Here is a 17,273-nt window from a genome sequence, read left to right as displayed (position 1 = left end):
TCTGTTCAGCACTCAATCCCCCTCTCACTCACACTCACACTCAGAGAGACTTGAGACAAACTTCCAGAAACTTTCTAAAGACTGTTTTTTTCAAGACATGCGTGAGTTACGCCCACATTCAGCTCCCTCTCTCTCTCTCTCTCTGTCTCTGACTCTCTCTCAGTCTCTGTCTGTCCGTCTTTCTGTCTCTCTCTCCCTCTCTCAGTCTCTCTGTCTGTCTCTCCCTCTATCTGGCTCTCTGTCTCTCAGTCTCTCTCTCTCTCTGTTTTTCTCTCTCTGTGTTTTTCTCTCTCTCTGTCCCTCTTTCTCTGTCTCTCCTGCCCTCTCTGTCGCTCTCTCTGTCTCTCTCTCTCTCTTTCTCTGTCTCTCCTGCCCTCTCTGTCGCTCTCTCTGTCTCTCTCTCTTTGTCTCTCTCTCTGTTTCTCTCTCTCTCTCTGTGTTTTTCTCTCTCTCTCTGTTTCTCTCTGTCTCTCTCTCTGTTTCTCTCTCTCTCTCTGTTTTTCTCTCTCTCTCTGTTTTTCTCTGTCTCTCTCTCTGTTTCTCTCTGTCTCTGTCTCTCTCTCTGTCTCTGACTCTCTCTCTGTTTTTCTCTCTGTCTCTGTCTCTCTCTCTCTCTCTGTCTCTGTTTCTTTCTCTCTGTTTTTCTCTCTCTCTCTGTCTCTCTCTCTCTGTTTCTTTCTCTCTCTGTTTTTCTCTCTCTCTGTCTCTGTCTGTCTGTCTCTCTCTCTCTGTCTCTGTCTCTGTCTGTCTCTCTCTCTCTCTCTCTCTGTCTCTGTCTGTCTGTCTGTCTCTCTCTCTAACGTCACAACAACGATTTAAAAAAAATACTTCTTGGAGCTTTATCCAGAGACAAATTCCTGTGGTTGGTTGGGTTGCTAAAGTACTTTTTGCCAGCACTCGGTCAGTGGGCTGACTCGGGTAAGTTCGTGAGCTGCCTCTTTATATACCCTCGCAGTGCAGGGATTGATCAGACCTCGTGATCTCAGCCCTCTCAGCTCAGTAAATGGCTGGAGGACGGGGAACTGAGCCAACATTCCTTATCTAACCTGAACACTCCCCACCCCTCCGGCTCCCTGCACATTACAGCACGAGTAACTCTCCTTAAAGTAACAGAGCTCCCTCTCAGCAGTGTGATCGAGTCTCTGTGAACAGGCTGTCAGTAGCTGGCTCGGGAATTTGTGTACATTACAAAGGGTATCATTACCTCACACTGCCTCCCCGGGGCAAGTGGAGATACAGTCAAGTTTGGACAAGAAGCGTTAAGTGCACACTTCAGGTACAAATCCTCAATACAAAGGGTGTTTAAAAACACGGACTGGCCCACCCAGGGAGGGAGTAGAGTGGGGGTATTAAAGGGAGTGCTGGGTACATCAGGGGTACTGGAGGGAACGGTGGGGGAGAAACCTGGGACTTTTCGGAGCGACTGATGGCTGGAGAGGGTTGTTTCTGTACCCAAGGAAACTGCACTTAGGGTTCAGTATAGGAACAGGAGGAGGCCATTCAGCCCCTCGAGCCTGTTCCGCCATTCAATTAGATCACGGCTGATCTGTATCTTAACTCCATTTACCCGCCTTGGTTCTGTAACCCTTAATCCCCTCACCCAACAAACATCCATCAATCTCAGTTTTGAAATTTCCAATTGACCCCCAGCCTCAACAGCTTTTTGGGGGAGAGAGTTCCAGATTCCCACTCCCCTTTGTGTGAAGAAGTGCTTCCTGACATCACCCCTGAACGGCCTGGCTCTAATTTTAAGGTTCTGCCCCCTTGTTCTGGACTCCCCCCACCAGAGGAAATAGTTTCTCTCTATCGACCCTATCAAATCCTTTAATCATCTTAAACCCCTCGATTAGATCACCCCTTAATCTTCTACACTCGAGGGAATACAAGCCCAGTCTGTGCAACCTGTCCTCGTCATTTAACCCCTTTTAGCCCCGGTATCATTCTGGTGAATCTGCGCTGCACCCCCTCCAAGGCCAATCTATCCTTCCTGAGGGGCGGGGCCCAGAACTGAACCCAGTCTCTCCAGGTGGGGTCTGACCAGAGCTTCATATAATGTGTGTAAATATATATATTTAATATATGTTATAAATGTAATATAAATTCCACCTCTTTGTATTCCAGCCCCTTTGAGATTTAGGCCAACATTCCATTAACCTTTTTCATTACTTTTTGTACCTGTCCATATCTCGGAGACTTGGTCTTGTGAATCTGGGTCGATTCTGTCAGGGAGCTTTGGAGAGAATTCCCTGAGATTCACTTCAGATTCAGTCCCCTTCCCCCATGGGTGGTGTGAGCAGTGGGTGCGGGGGCAGTGGGTGAAGGGGTCAGTGGGTGGGAGGGGGGCAGTGGGTGAGGAGGGCAGAGTGGGAGGGCAGTGGGTGAGAGGGCAGTGGGTGAGAGGGCAGTGGGTGAAGGGGTCAGTGGGTGGGGGGCAGTGGATAGAGGGGCAGTGGGAGGGGGGCAGTGGATAGAGGGGCAGTGGGAGGGGGGCAGTGGGAGGGGGCAGTGGGTGGGGGCAGTGGGAGGGGACAGTGGGAGGGGGGGCAGTGGGAGGGGGGCAGTGGGAGGGGAGCAGTGGGAGGGGGGCAGTGGGAGGGGGCAGTGGGTGGGGGCAGTGGGAGGGGGGCAGTGGGAGGGGAGCAGTGGGAGGGGGGCAGTGGGTGGGGGCAGTGGGAGGGGACAGTGGGAGGGGGGGCAGTGGGAGGGGGCAGTGGGAGGGGGGGCAGTGGGAGGGGGGGCAGTGGGAGGGGGGGGCAGTGGGAGGGGGGGCAGTGGGAGGGGGGGCAGTGGGAGGGGGGGCAGTGGGAGGGGAGGCAGTGGGAGGGGGCAGTGGGAGGGGGCAGTGGGGGGGGGCAGTGGGAGGGGGCAGTGGGAGGGGGGCAGTGGGATGGGGGCAGTGGGAGGGGGGGCAGTGGGAGGGGGCAGTGGGAGGGGGGCAGTGGGATGGGGGCAGTGGGAGGGGGGGCAGTGGGAGGGGGGGCAGTGGGAGGGGGCAGTGGGAGGGGGGGCAGTGAGTGGGGGGGCAGTGGGAGGGGGCAGTGGGAGGGGTGGCAGTGGGAGGGGGCAGTGGGTGGGGAGGCAGTGGGAGGGAGGGGTCAGTGGTCAGAGGGGCATTGGGATGTGGGCCACAGTGCACTGGTTAATCTTGACTGGAGTGTGCGAACTGTGACCTGATGGACTAACATAACCTTATGTCAATCTGCCAGGCTAGACATGGTCTAAATATTAAACCTTGTCACCTGTACGACTCTTGTTAATGGTAGCACTCACCACAGTCACGAATGTTATTTAGTACACTATGAGCACCTATACTCCAGTGTCCCCACAACACTCCCAGGCAGTTACAGCATGTTAGATACAGAGTAAAGCTCTACAACTGACCATCAAACACTCCAGGGCAGTACAGCATGGTTAGTACTGAGTAAAGCTCCTCTCATCACAGTCCCATCAAACACTCCCAGGGCAGGTACAGGGTTAGATACAGAGTAAAGCTCCCTCTACACCGTCCCATCAAACACTCCCAGGGCAGGTACAGGGTTAGATACAGAGTAAAGCTCCTTCTACACCGTCCCATCAAACACTCCCAGGGCAGGTACAGGGTTAGATACAGAGTAAAGCTCCTTCTACACTGTCCCATCAAACACTCCCAGGGCAGGTACAGGGTTAGATACAGAGTAAAGCTCCTTCTACACTGTCCCATCAAACACTCCCAGGGCAGGTACAGGGTTAGATACAGAGTAAAGCTCCCTCTACACTGTCCCATCAAACACTCCCAGGGCAGGTACAGGGTTAGATACAGAGTAAAGCTCCCTCTACACTGTCCCATCAAACACTCCCAGGGCAGGTACAGGGTTAGATACAGAGTAAAGCTCCCTCTACACCGTCCCATCAAACACTCCCAGGGCAGGTACAGGGTTAGATACAGAGTAAAGCTCCTTCTACACTGTCCCATCAAACACTCCCAGGGCAGGTACAGGGTTAGATACAGAGTAAAGCTCCTTCTACACTGTCCCATCAAACACTCCCAGGGCAGGTACAGGGTTAGATACAGAGTAAAGCTCCCTCTACACTGTCCCATCAAACACTCCCAGGGCAGGTACAGGGTGAGATACAGAGTAAAGCTCCCTCTACACTGTCCCATCAAACACTCCCAGGGCAGGTACAGGCTTAGATACAGAGTAAAGCTCCCTCTACACCGTCCCATCAAACACTCCCAGGGCAGGTACAGGGTTAGATACAGAGTAAAGCTCCCTCTACACTGTCCCATCAAACACTCCCAGGGCAGGTACAGGGTTAGATACAGAGTAAAGCTCCCTCTACACTGTCCCATCAAACACTCCCAGGGCAGGTACAGGGTTAGATACAGAGTAAAGCTCCCTCTACACTGTCCCATCAAACACTCCCAGGGCAGGTACAGGGTGAGATACAGAGTAAAGCTCCCTCTACACTGTCCCATCAAACACTCCCAGGGCAGGTACAGGGTTAGATACAGAGTAAAGCTCCCTCTACACTGTCCCATCAAACACTCCCAGGGCAGGTACAGGGTTAGATACAGAGTAAAGCTCCCTCTACACCGTCCCATCAAACACTCCCAGGGCAGGTACAGGGTTAGATACAGAGTAAAGCTCCTTCTACACTGTCCCATCAAACACTCCCAGGGCAGGTACAGGGTTAGATACAGAGTAAAGCTCCCTCTACACTGTCCCATCAAACACTCCCAGGGCAGGTACAGGGTTAGATACAGAGTAAAGCTCCCTCTACACTGTCCCATCAAACACTCCCAGGGCAGGTACAGCATGGGTTAGATACAGAGTAAAGCTCCTTCTACACTGTCCCATCAAACACTCCCAGGGCAGGTACAGGGTTAGATACAGAGTAAAGCTCCTTCTACACTGTCCCATCAAACACTCCCAGGGCAGGTACAGGGTTAGATACAGAGTAAAGCTCCTTCTACACTGTCCCATCAAACACTCCCAGGGCAGGTACAGGGTTAGATACAGAGTAAAGCTCCCTCTACACTGTCCCATCAAACACTCCCAGGGCAGGTACAGGGTGAGATACAGAGTAAAGCTCCCTCTACACTGTCCCATCAAACACTCCCAGGGCAGGTACAGGCTTAGACACAGAGTAAAGCTCCCTCTACACCGTCCCATCAAACACTCCCAGGGCAGGTACAGGGTTAGATACAGAGTAAAGCTCCCTCTACACTGTCCCATGAAACACTCCCAGGGCAGGTACAGGGTTAGATACAGAGTAAAGCTCCCTCTACACTGTCCCATCAAACACTCCCAGGGCAGGTACAGGGTGAGATACAGAGTAAAGCTCCCTCTACACTGTCCCATCAAACACTCCCAGGGCAGGTACAGGGTTAGATACAGAGTAAAGCTCCCTCTACACTGTCCCATCAAACACTCCCAGGGCAGGTACAGGGTTAGATACAGAGTAAAGCTCCCTCTACACCGTCCCATCAAACACTCCCAGGGCAGGTACAGGGTTAGATACAGAGTAAAGCTCCCTCTACACTGTCCCATCAAACACTCCCAGGGCAGGTACAGGGTTAGATACAGAGTAAAGCTCCCTCTACACTGTCCCATCAAACACTCCCAGGGCAGGTACAGGGTTAGATACAGAGTAAAGCTCCCTCTACACTGTCCCATCAAACACTCCCAGGGCAGGTACAGGGTGAGATACAGAGTAAAGCTCCCTCTACACTGTCCCATTAACTTGCTGCAACACCATAGATAGAAGAGCCCCCCCTCCCCCCCTCAGGTGTGGCACGTCCCCACATCCCACCTGTGCTGTCGGCCCAAACCAGTCAGGAATGGATTTAAGTTTTGCCTAATTATTTGTTTTTTGATCTGGTTCTGTTGTTATGGGCAACGCTGACAGGGCAGAATTTACTGTCCACCCCTCGTGACCCGGAGGGCATTAGGCGTCACCCACATAGTGTGGGACTGGAGTCACGTGGACAGGTTCCCCACCCTGGAGGACATTCGGGACCTGATTGGGCTTTTACACCGACCTGGCAGCTTTCCCAGATTGCTCGGTTTATTGAATTGAATGGCGGGATTTGAACTCATGACCTCTGAGACGTTAGTCGAATCTTCCAATCACCAGGGCCTCCTCGTGCTCCAGAGTCGGAAAGAAAGGAGGAATTTGCATTTCTGTGGGACATCCCAGTGATTCCCTGCCAGTAGATTAGTGTTTAGATGTGGAGTCATTATTGCAGCCGTTTTGTGCACAGCAAGATCCCACAAACAGTGAGTGGAAGAAGGGCCAGTTAATGTGTTCTTGGTGGAGTTAGTTGAGGGAAGGACAGAGACCAGAACTCCCTGAGTCCCTCAGACTGGGCTACAGATGAACACAGGCCACAGAGTGTCCAGGGCATCACTCACTCCCCAAACACAGCGACCGGGAGCAGGAACCCACCTACTGACCCTCCGGCTGAGAGCACAGACACTTGGGATGGAAGCTGGGACTGTGCTAGGATTGTACTGGATTTTGCTGCTCCGTGTGGTTCCTGAGCACAGTCACCAGGTGGTAAATTTATCCACTGAGCCAGTAGGGGGAGCCTTGTTGTGTCATTTTCACTGCCCACATCCAGTGTCAGCTTGGCTCGGTGAGTGGGTAGTTTAACTCTGAGCCAGGAGGCCCTGGGTTTGGAGTGACTGCATCACCTAGGCTGGCACTGTCGTCCGGCGCTGGGGGAGCTGCACTGTCGTCCGGCACTGGGGGAGCTGCACTGTCGTCCAGCGCTGGGGGAGCTGCACTGTCGTCCGGCACTGGGGGAGCTGCACTGTCGTCCAGTGCTGGGGAGATCTGCACTGTCGTCCAGCACTGGGGGAGCTGCACTGTCGTCCAGCGCTGGGGGAGCTGCATTGTCGTCCAGCGCTGGGGGAGCTGCACTGTCGTCCAGCGCTGGGGGAGCTGCACTGTCGTCCAGCGCTGGGGGAGCTGCACTGTCGTCCAGCGCTGGGGGAGCTGCACTGTCGTCCAGCGCTGGGGGAGCTGCACTGTCGTCCAGTGCTGGGGAGATCTGCACTGTCGTCCAGTGCTGGGGGAGCTGCACTGTCGTCCAGTGCTGGGGGAGCTGCACTGTCGTCCAGTGCTGGGGGAGCTGCACTGTCGTCCAGCGCTGGGGGAGCTGCACTGTCGTCCAGCACTGGGGGAGCTGCACTGTCGTCCAGCGCTGGGGGAGCTGCACTGTCGTCCAGCGCTGGGGGAGCTGCACTGTCGTCCAGCGCTGGGGGAGCTGCACTGTCGTCCAGCGCTGGGGGAGCTGCACTGTCGTCCAGTGCTGGGGAGATCTGCACTGTCGTCCAGTGCTGGGGGAGCTGCACTGTCGTCCAGTGCTGGGGGAGCTGCACTGTCGTCCAGTGCTGGGGGAGCTGCACTGTCGTCCAGCGCTGGGGGAGCTGCACTGTCGTCCAGCTCTGGGGGAGCTGCACTGTCGTCCAGCACTGGGGGAGCTGCACTGTCGTCCAGCACTGGGGGAGCTGCACTTTCGTCCAGTGCTGGGGAGATCTGCACTGTCAGAAGGTCCGCCCGACACATGATACAATAACTGAGGTCCCGTCTCCCTGTTCTGGGGATGTTAAACGGTTCTGTGGACGTGTAGGATGGCAATGGGGAACATTCCTCTCACCCAGCACCATGAAGAAAACCCAACAAACTGGTCATTCCTCCCATGCTGAGTTATGGGATCTTGCTGTGCACCGATCGCCACCTGCAGTTGCTCACATAACAACAGTCACTGCACTTTCCCCGTAATTTATTGTGTGTGAAGAGCCTTGAGCTGTTTCAGAGGGAGATGATAATGTGCTTTATAAGTGAATGTCTTCATTATCTCTGGTCTAGTGAGCTTGGACCCAGTCGCACTGTGATATCAGCAGAGAGCGTGCTTGTGTGTGTGTGTGTGTGTGTGTGTCTGTGTGTGCGTGTGTGTGTCTGTGTGTGTGTGCGTGTGTGTGTGTGTCTGTGTGTGCGTGTGTGTGTGTGCATGCCTGTGTGTGTGTGTGTGCGCGTGCCTGTGTGTGTGTCTGTGTGTGTGTGCGTGTGTGTGTGTGTCTGTGTGTGCGTGTGTGTGTGTGCATGCCTGTGTGTGTGTGTGTGTGCGCGTGCCTGTGTGTGTGTCTGTGTGTGTGTGCGTGTGTGTGTGTGTCTGTGTGTGCGTGTGTGTGTGTGCGTGCCTGTGTGTGTGTGTCTGTGTGTGTGCGTGCCTGTGTGTGTGTGTCTGTGTGTGCGTGTGTGTGTGCGTGTCTGTGTGCGCATGTGGACATATGTGTGTGTGTGTGCGTGTCTGTGTGTGCATGTGGATGTGTGCGTGCACGTGTGTTTGTGTGTGAACACGTGTGTGCGTGCATGTGCGTGTGTCCATGTGTGTGTGTGCATGCGTGCGTGTGTGTGCACGTGTGTGTAAATTTATACATTCTCTCAGCTAGCAGGCAAAAAGAAATCTGTGGAAAGGAATTTGAGCAGAACAGGCGTAAACTTCCAGAGGACGTCAGCAGCCGTGAAACTGGCAGGAACCAGCCTGCTCCAGACTGTCCTCCTCGGAGTTAACCCGTTCAGTTTAATTCGGGGAGACACACACTGCTCACTGGTTACACACCGGTCATGTGCACTCACTTTACTAATCTGCACTCAGGCTGCAAACTTTAGCCGGGGCCTCAAGAAGTAAATTAAACCTCGGACCCCCTGCAGCCGAAGTTTACCTCACTGTGTCCAGATATCGCAGTGCTGGGTGTCGAAGTAAAGGCTCCTCCAGTGATACTCCCTCCAGTGACGGCTCCTCCAGTGATACTCCCTCCAGTGACGGCTCCTCCAGTGATACTCCCTCCAGTGACGGCTCCTCCAGTGATACTCCCTCCAGTGACGGCTCCTCCAGTGATTCTCCCTCCAGTGACGGCCCCTTCCAGTGATTCTCCCTCCAGTGACGGCCCCTCCAGTGATACTCCCTCCAGTGACGACCCCTCCAGTGATACTCCCTCCAGTGACGACCCCTCCAGTGATACTCCCTCCAGTGACGACCCCTCCAGTGACGTCCCCTTCCAGTGATTCTTCCTCCAGTGATTCTCCCTCCAGTGATTCTTCCTCCAGTGACGTCCCCTTCCAGTGATTCTTCCTCCAGTGATTCTCCCTCCAGTGATTCTTCCTCCAGTGACGTCCCCTTCTAGTGATTCTTCCTCCAGTGATTCTCCCTCCAGTGATTCTTCCTCCAGTGACGTCCCCTTCCAGTGATTCTCCCTCCAGTGATTCTTCCTCCAGTGATGGCCCCTTCCAGTGATGCCCCCTCCAGTGATGCCCCTTCCAGTGATACTCCCTCCAGTGACGACCCCTCCAGTGATACTCCCTCCAGTGACGACCCCTCCAGTGACGTCCCCTTCCAGTGATTCTTCCTCCAGTGATTCTCCCTCCAGTGATTCTTCCTCCAGTGACGTCCCCTTCCAGTGATTCTTCCTCCAGTGATTCTCCCTCCAGTGATTCTTCCTCCAGTGACGTCCCCTTCTAGTGATTCTTCCTCCAGTGATTCTCCCTCCAGTGATTCTTCCTCCAGTGACGTCCCCTTCCAGTGATTCTCCCTCCAGTGATTCTTCCTCCAGTGATGGCCCCTTCCAGTGATGCCCCCTCCAGTGATGCCCCTTCCAGTGATGCCCCTTCCAGTGATGCCCCTCCAGTGATGCCCCCTCCAGTGATGCCCCCTCCAGTGTCCATATTTTCCCAGGGGGCTGAATGCTCTGCTGCCCCACACTGGCCATAAATATGGTCTCCCAGTCGCAGAAAATAAAACCACCAGACGTTTACTGGGCCTGCATGGTATAAACCTCACACTCGCAACTTAATGCTCACGCTGGCGCACACTCACACGCATATACACTCACAGTCATGTATATGCGCCCAAATATACTCGCAATTCACACTCACACATGCACACATGTACACACTCACACTCGCTCGCACTCCAGACACTTACGTACACGCATTCTATCAAAGTCACAAGATAGGTACAGATAGCGACAATCTTAGTACGTCGATCCAGTGAGACCCTAAACCTCCCCCCATTGCACCATCCAATTGTTCCTTAAATGATTCCAGGGATTTCACCTCTGTTATTTTACCTGTAAAATCCGTTCCAAGTGTTGATCAGTCTCAGTGTGAAGGAAAACTTCCCGATATCAGCCCTATGTTTATCTTTTACGAATATGAGCCTGTCTCCCCTTGTCTTACTCTCACAGTTCAGTTCAGAATCTGCCCTTTCTATCCCATTTACAATCTTATCTCTTTCAAAAGATCACCTCTCAGATGCTGCCTTTCCAGGTTGAATAGCCCAAATATCTCCAGTCTTTCTCCATAACACAGGCCCCTGACTCTGGGGATTAGCCCCGTGGCTCCTCTCTGCTCTGTCTCCAGTGCTTGCCTCTCTCCCTTGTGTCTCGGTGACCAGAACCGGACACAGTGCCCAAGGGTGGGTCTGACCAGAACTGGACACAGTGCTCAAGGTGGGTCTGACCAGAACTGGACACAGTGCTCAAGGTGGGTCTGATCAGAACTGGACACAGTGCTCAAGGTGGGTCTGACCAGAACTGACACAGTGCCCAAGGTGGGTCTGACCAGAACTGGACACAGTGCTCAAGGTGGGTCTGACCAGAACTGGACACAGTGCTCAAGGTGGGTCTGACCAGAACTGGACACAGTGCCCGAGGTGGGTCTGACCAGAGCTGGACACAGTGCCCGAGGTGGGTCTGACCAGAGCTGGACACAGTGCCCGAGGTGGGTCTGACCAGAGCTGGACACAGTGCCCGAGGTGGGTCTGACCAGAGCTGGACACAGTGCCCGAGGTGGGTCTGACCAGAGCTGGACACAGTGCCCGAGGTGGGTCTGACCAGAGCTGGACACAGTGCCCAAGGTGGGTCTGACCAGAACTGGACACAGTGCCCGAGGTGGGTCTGACCAGAACTGGACACAGTGCCCGAGGTGGGTCTGACCAGAGCTGGACACAGTGCCCGAGGTGGGTCTGACCAGAGCTGGACACAGTGCCCGAGGTGGGTCTGACCAGAGCCCTGACAGTTTGAACATTAACTCCTCTGACTTGTACCCTGCAGTTTTGACTCTATAATATTCCACATTCTCTTTCACCCCTCGTTATTACAGCACCGTTGATGAGCTTCATGTGTTTCTCATGTCTCCTTCCTGTCCTGCAGTATTCACACTGCCTGCATTACATCCTCCCACTAACGTACAAATTTCAGCCCACTCATTTTCTATTTCTCGAACTGACCCCTCAGAATTTGCTGCCGACAATTGTTTGGTGTCGTTTGTGAATTTGACAACTTGCATGGAGTTTCTGCGATTAGAAACGGTCGCGATGCCAACAACCTGGGACAGCCCACTCACCTCATCGCACCACCAGGTACAATTGCTCAAAGTAATGCCTGTTGCAAGAAGTGTCAGTCTGGCTGGGTGGGGTTAGGACTCTCCCCGCGGAGTCCGAGGTTTGTGGGTTCGAGCCCCGCTCCAGGGTTTGAACACCTGGCCTTCGCTGACACTCCCACTTCAGTTCAGTTTGAGGCACAGGGATTAAAGTCCCTCGGGGAGGGGAGGATCGCTACACGTAGAGGGGCTTTCCTCCAAAGACACGGCAGCCAATCAGGAGGGCTCCTGAGGAAATTCCTGGCGGCTGTCTTTAACCGAGACCCCGTTGTCTGTTCAGGTGGGTGGTAAAGATCCCAGGGCACTATTGGAAGGAGAGCAGGGGAGTTCTCCACCTGGGGCCAACGTCTATCCCTCAACCAACACCACCAAAAAACTATTAACACTGATCTGATTTGCAGTTTGTGGGATCTTGCTGTGCATAAAATGGCTTTATAGGCAAAATGGTATTTGCCTATAAATCAACAATGGTAACACTTCAAAGGCATTGATTGCTGCTGACGTAAAAAGTTGCTCTATAAAAGCAATTTATTTCTCCTTTTCAGCCAATTTCTTATCCTTGTAACCAGAATTCCCACCGTATCGAAGTTAACTTGTAACTTTTCAGTGCAAAACTTTGTTGAGCTCTTTATTTGGAGTTGGGCCAACGCGAGAAACTTTTCTCATTACCTTTATTGTCATATCATCAAAAAAAGGCAACGAGTTTAGTCAGGCAGCAACTTTCCCCTCTGAATGCATACTGACTGCTGTTTTTTTTATTCGCTTATGGGATGTGGGTGTCGCTGGCGAGGCCGGCATTTATTGCCCATCCCTAATTGCCCCTGAGAAGGTGGTGGTGAGCCGCCTTCTTGAACCGCTGCAGTCTGTTAGGAAGGGAGTTCCAGGATTTTGACCCAGCGACGATGAAGGAACGGCGATATATTTCCAAGTCGGGATGGTGTGTGACTTGGAGGGGAACGTGCAGGTGGTGTTGTTCCCATGACAATTATCTCAATTCAATACTTGAAATATTATTTGAAATTGTTGTCAGTCGGGGCTCAGTGGGTAAAACTCTCGCCTCTGAGTCAGAAAGTCATGGGTTCGAGTCCTCACTCCAGAGACTTGAGCTCATAATCCAGGCCAACACTCCCAGGGGCAGTACTGAGGGAGCGCTGCACTGTCGGAGGGTCAGTACTGAGGGAGCGCCGCACTGTCGGAGGGTCGGTACTGAGGGAGCGCCGCACTGTCGGAGGGTCAGTACTGAGGGAGCGCCGCACTGTCGGAGGGTCGGTACTGAGGGAGCGCTGCACTGTCGGAGGGTCAGTACTGAGGGAGCGCTGCACTGTCGGAGGGTCAGTACTGAGGGAGCGCTGCACTGTCGGAGGGTCCGTACTGAGGGAGCGCTGCACTGTCGGAGGGTCAGTACTGAGGGAGCGCTGCACTGTCGGAGGGTCAGTACTGAGGGAGCGCTGCACTGTCAGAGCTGCCATCTTTCGGATGAGACATTAAACCGAGGCCCCGTCTGCCCTCTCAGGTGGATGTAAAAGACCCCATGGCCATTATTCGAAGAAGAGCAGGGGAGTTCTCCCCGGTGTCCTGGGGCCAATATTTATCCCTCAACCAACAGCACTAAAAAAACAGATGATCTGGTCATTATCACATTGCTGTTTGTGGGATCTTGCTGTGCGCAAATTGGCTGCTGCGTTTCCTACATTACAACAGTGACTACACTTCAAAAAATACGTCATTGTCTGTAAAGCGCTTTGGGACGTCCTGAGGTGGTGAGAGGGGCGATAGAGATGGGAGGTCTTTCTTTCTTTCTTTATTTTCACCCACAAACACTCGGGACAATAAAATTACTGAGTTTTCCCCCCCCGAACAATTTTGCACAGTGAGGCAGGAAGAGGTGGGACCTCTGTACCGTGTCGGGGGAGAGGGGGAGGGGGAGCCCAGCATTGGACCCAGTGCCCCAGAGTTTTTTGAAAGCTCCCACACACTCCTTCCGACAGAAACCAAAAGAAAGTGGTCAGCAGAGTGACCCAGACCGCAGCCAGCAAATCGCTCCCGAGTCCCAGGTCTGACGAGCTTTACTCCCCTGCGGCAAACAGAACAGCCAGGACTGGGTTCAGGGGATTTAATACATGAAGTGGAAATTCTGCCAAGTCTTTTGCTGAAAGCTGCAAGAAATGGGCTCTTTGTTAAACGTCAGGATGAGGTCATACCCGTGCGATGCATTTCAATGGGATTCTCCTCATCCTGTCAGCTGTGAGCAGCCAAACAGGAAAGAGCAGCTTGGCCCAATCAGCTGTGGATGCAGTTGTGGCTCCGTTAACATCTGTCTCCTCGGACGCTGGCTGTCTGGCCCCAGCTAGTTTTCACTGGTTTGCCGTAGTTTACAACTCCCGGTGCAGGGTTCAGATATCCGATGCGGGTTTCACGGAGTCTAACTGCGCATACTTCACATACCATCATATTCTGCTGGTTCTGTACACACGATACGGGCTGTGAGATCGGCAGGCAGCCTCTCACACCATGTGGGCGACTGGAGAATCTGGACCCCTCCAATCTCTCAGTGTCTCAGAATACGTGAACATTCTGTCACTTGCCCTTGGACCTGTACTAGTTAAACGGCCTTCATTATAGCCCTACACAAATGGACAAACATATACACACACACACACAGACACACACACAGAACCCTAGATACACACACAGACAGAACACTAGACACACACACACATATACACACACAGACACACATACATATACACACACACAAACACACACACACACACACACAGAGAACACTAGACACACACACGGACAGAACACTAGACTCACACACAGACAGAATACTAGAGACACACACACAGACAGAATACTAGAGACACACACACACACGCACACAGAATCCTAGACAAATGTACAAACGCGTGCACACAAAAAACCAAATATAAACACAGACACACACAATCCTGTCCAGTGACCCCGGGGTTAGAGAGAGGGGAAATCAGCCAGGGTTCCTGCTCCTGATCACTGTCCAGTGACCCCTGGGTTAGAGAGAGGGGAAATCAGCCCGGGTTCCTGCTCCCGATCACTGTCCAGTGACCCCGGGGTTAGAGAGAGGGGGAATCAGCCGGGGGTAGCCATGGCCCCTTGGCCCCATTTACCCCACAGATAAGGCTCCCAGCAGACTTTAAAGGGACGGCAATTCAGGTGATGGTTTGTAGTGTGGATTTGAGGCGGTTGCTTTTCTGAACCCATTGCACTCTGTTTAGCACCCAAACAATGGGCGATAACCTGGAGGGCCAATTACAGTACAATTGCTGCATCTTGCAAATCGCAGGTTCCTGGTCAGATGAACCCGTCTCTTAAGTAGGATGTCTTAAGTGTAACGGACACACAGTTGGCACAGAATGATGGATGGGATGATACGCTGTTTTATAAGGACAGCAGTGTTATACCATGTAAGAACAGCGTGTTATTCTGCTGATGAAGTGGATCTGTGTCTCCTTAAAGGCCACAAAGCCAAATTGTCATTAACAAATCACAGATCCATCAGTTAGTGATCAATTAGGGTTCAGTTACATAGAATTACGTACAACGTACAGCACAGAAACAGGCCATTCGGCCCATCTGGCCTATGCCAGTGTTTATGCTCCACACGAGGCTCCTCCCTCCCTACTTCATCTCACCCTATCAGCATATCCTTCTATTCCTTTCTCCCTCATGCATTATATAGAATTTTACATAGAATTTGCAGCACGGGAACAGGCCATTCAGCCCATCTGGTCTGTGCTGCTGTGCTTATCCAGCTTCCCCTTAAAGGCATCCGTGTTATTTGTTGTTTGGTGAGGGAACTGTGCAGATTGGAAAATGCTTGCGAGTTTCAGGCTGCGGTTAAGGTCCCGGCGTAAAGTTTTCTTTCTCTCTTGTTTTTTTTTAAGTGTGTTCGCTGATTTAGAGGATCGAGAGGCCGACTCCTGTGTCAGTGAAGGTGCTCTTTACGTACAATGCAAACGATGGCCTGTGTACGGACAGAATCCTGTACAAGGACGAGGGTGACGGGTGAAACATGCACCAGATGTACCGGTCAGCGAACCGAACCACCATTCTGGGAATCAGCGTCCCACCGGGCCGGAAACAGCAGCGACCCCACCCGGCCCCGGGGGGAGGGGAATCCCAGACCCGTGTGAATACGGCAAAGTGTGTGACTTTGAACAGGCAGTTGTGAGCAGGAGCAGCGGGTCTGACCCAACTCACCACAACCGAGAGCAGTGGGAAGCCCCGGGGATTCAGCAAGCAGCCAGTGACCAGGGGGGAAATTTTAACCCCCAAGAACGGGTGGGTTGGGGGCGGGTGGGAGGTTAAAATAACAGCTTTTTGGAGCGGCACCACATCCCTCTGCCGGGTTTAACCCAGGCCGGTTTATCTACACGGTTTATCTACACGCCCCACCTGTCCTGCGTGGAAAGGTTTGTGCAGGAAAACACCTTTGACCACAAGATGATCAGCAAGTGGTCCGCACGTAACGTCCTCGAGACCCTGCGGGAAAAGGAGATGGTGGATCCTGTCGGTTGGTTCCCCGAGCAGACTGTCAATGTCATTTGGCAGAACGCCTCATCGCCAGAGCTTTCAAACAAGCACCAAGACCTAGCTTGGCTGGTGGTGAGAAGGGCCCTTCCCGTCAGATCCTTCATGTACTCCCGGACTCTCAGCGCCACCGCGCGCTGTCCCAGAGGAGGCTGCGGTGGAGACGAGACCGTCACCCATCTCCTTATGGAATGTGCCTTGGCAAAGAAGGTCTGGAGAGAGATGCAGTGGTATCTGTCCAGGTTCGTCCCGAGCAGTTCCATAACACAGGATTCTGTGCTCTACGGGCTGTTCCCGGGGACGCACACTGAGACGGACATCAGCTGCTGCTGGAAGACCATCAACTCGGTGAAAGACGCCCTTTGGTCTGCTCGAAACTTGCTGGTCTTCCAGCACAAGGAGCTGTCCTCGACCGAGTGTTGCAGACTGGCACATTCCAAGGTCCAGGACTACGTGCTGAGGGACGCACTGAGGATGGGTGCGGCCGCCGCAAAGGCTCTGTGGGGAAAGGCAACCGTTTCGAGCCTTCCCGCCATTGTATACCGAGGGGCTGCAATCAGGGAAAAACCCCCTCGGGCAGAATGTAAAATTCAAATTGCTGTAATGTACCTGTAATGAATCTGAAATGAATCTGTAAGCAATAATCTGTGTTGAGTATGATGCAATGAGACACCCTAGAGTGTCATGAACTGTAATTATGTCCAATGTGTTCATTGAACTGTACTTGACGTAACCTGCAAATTGTATAATCTGTATTGTGTACATTTGGAAAGTGATATGAGAACTGTATTGTATGTACTGCTGCAAATTTTATGAATAAAGTATATTTTTTGAAAAAAAAATCTACACACAAAACAGGCACCTGGAAGTCCCACTCACACTTAAAGCCGGCGGGCCGATACTTAAAGGGGCAAATGTACCTCATTGAGACACCCGAGGGACTTCATATCTCGTGTATTGGAAAACTTAAAATGATTTTAACCTCACCTGTTGGGGTTTCCCATCACTTCTGATTCACGTCAGGTGAAAGCAGGCAGGAAGGGCCGGGTCCACGAGGTGAGTGAGGGCCTTTATTACACTGCTTGTGGGCCCGGAGGAGCAGGAGAGCTTCATCCAGGCCCAACAAGCTCACCTGGCTAACAAGACCCCCGCGATCGGCCGACCCCCCCACCCCACCGGCCCTCTCCCAATGCTGGCTGACCCCCCCCCCAATACTGATCCCCCTCTCCCCCTCAATCCCCAATACTGACCCCCCCCCGATCCCTGATACT

General features: G+C 53.0%; 1 protein-coding gene across 1 annotated transcript; it reads left to right on the top strand.

The window, feature by feature from the left end:
• The first annotated feature begins 88 nt into the window (after positions 1-88).
• Positions 89-16,805, top strand: LOC137302200 (uncharacterized). Its single transcript, XM_067971861.1, has 2 exons — positions 89-918; positions 15,357-16,805. Exon 2 carries the CDS (start codon positions 15,916-15,918, stop codon positions 16,615-16,617), a length of 702 nt encoding a protein of 233 aa, XP_067827962.1. The 5' UTR covers positions 89-918; positions 15,357-15,915; the 3' UTR covers positions 16,618-16,805.
• Positions 16,806-17,273: the final 468 nt, after the last annotated feature.

This window comes from Heptranchias perlo, chromosome 35 (assembly GCF_035084215.1).
Source record: "Heptranchias perlo isolate sHepPer1 chromosome 35, sHepPer1.hap1, whole genome shotgun sequence".
NCBI classification, from domain to species: Eukaryota; Metazoa; Chordata; class Chondrichthyes; order Hexanchiformes; family Hexanchidae; genus Heptranchias; species Heptranchias perlo.
The sequence above is the reverse complement of the archived record's forward strand: the minus strand, read 5'-3'. Positions and strand labels throughout refer to the sequence as shown.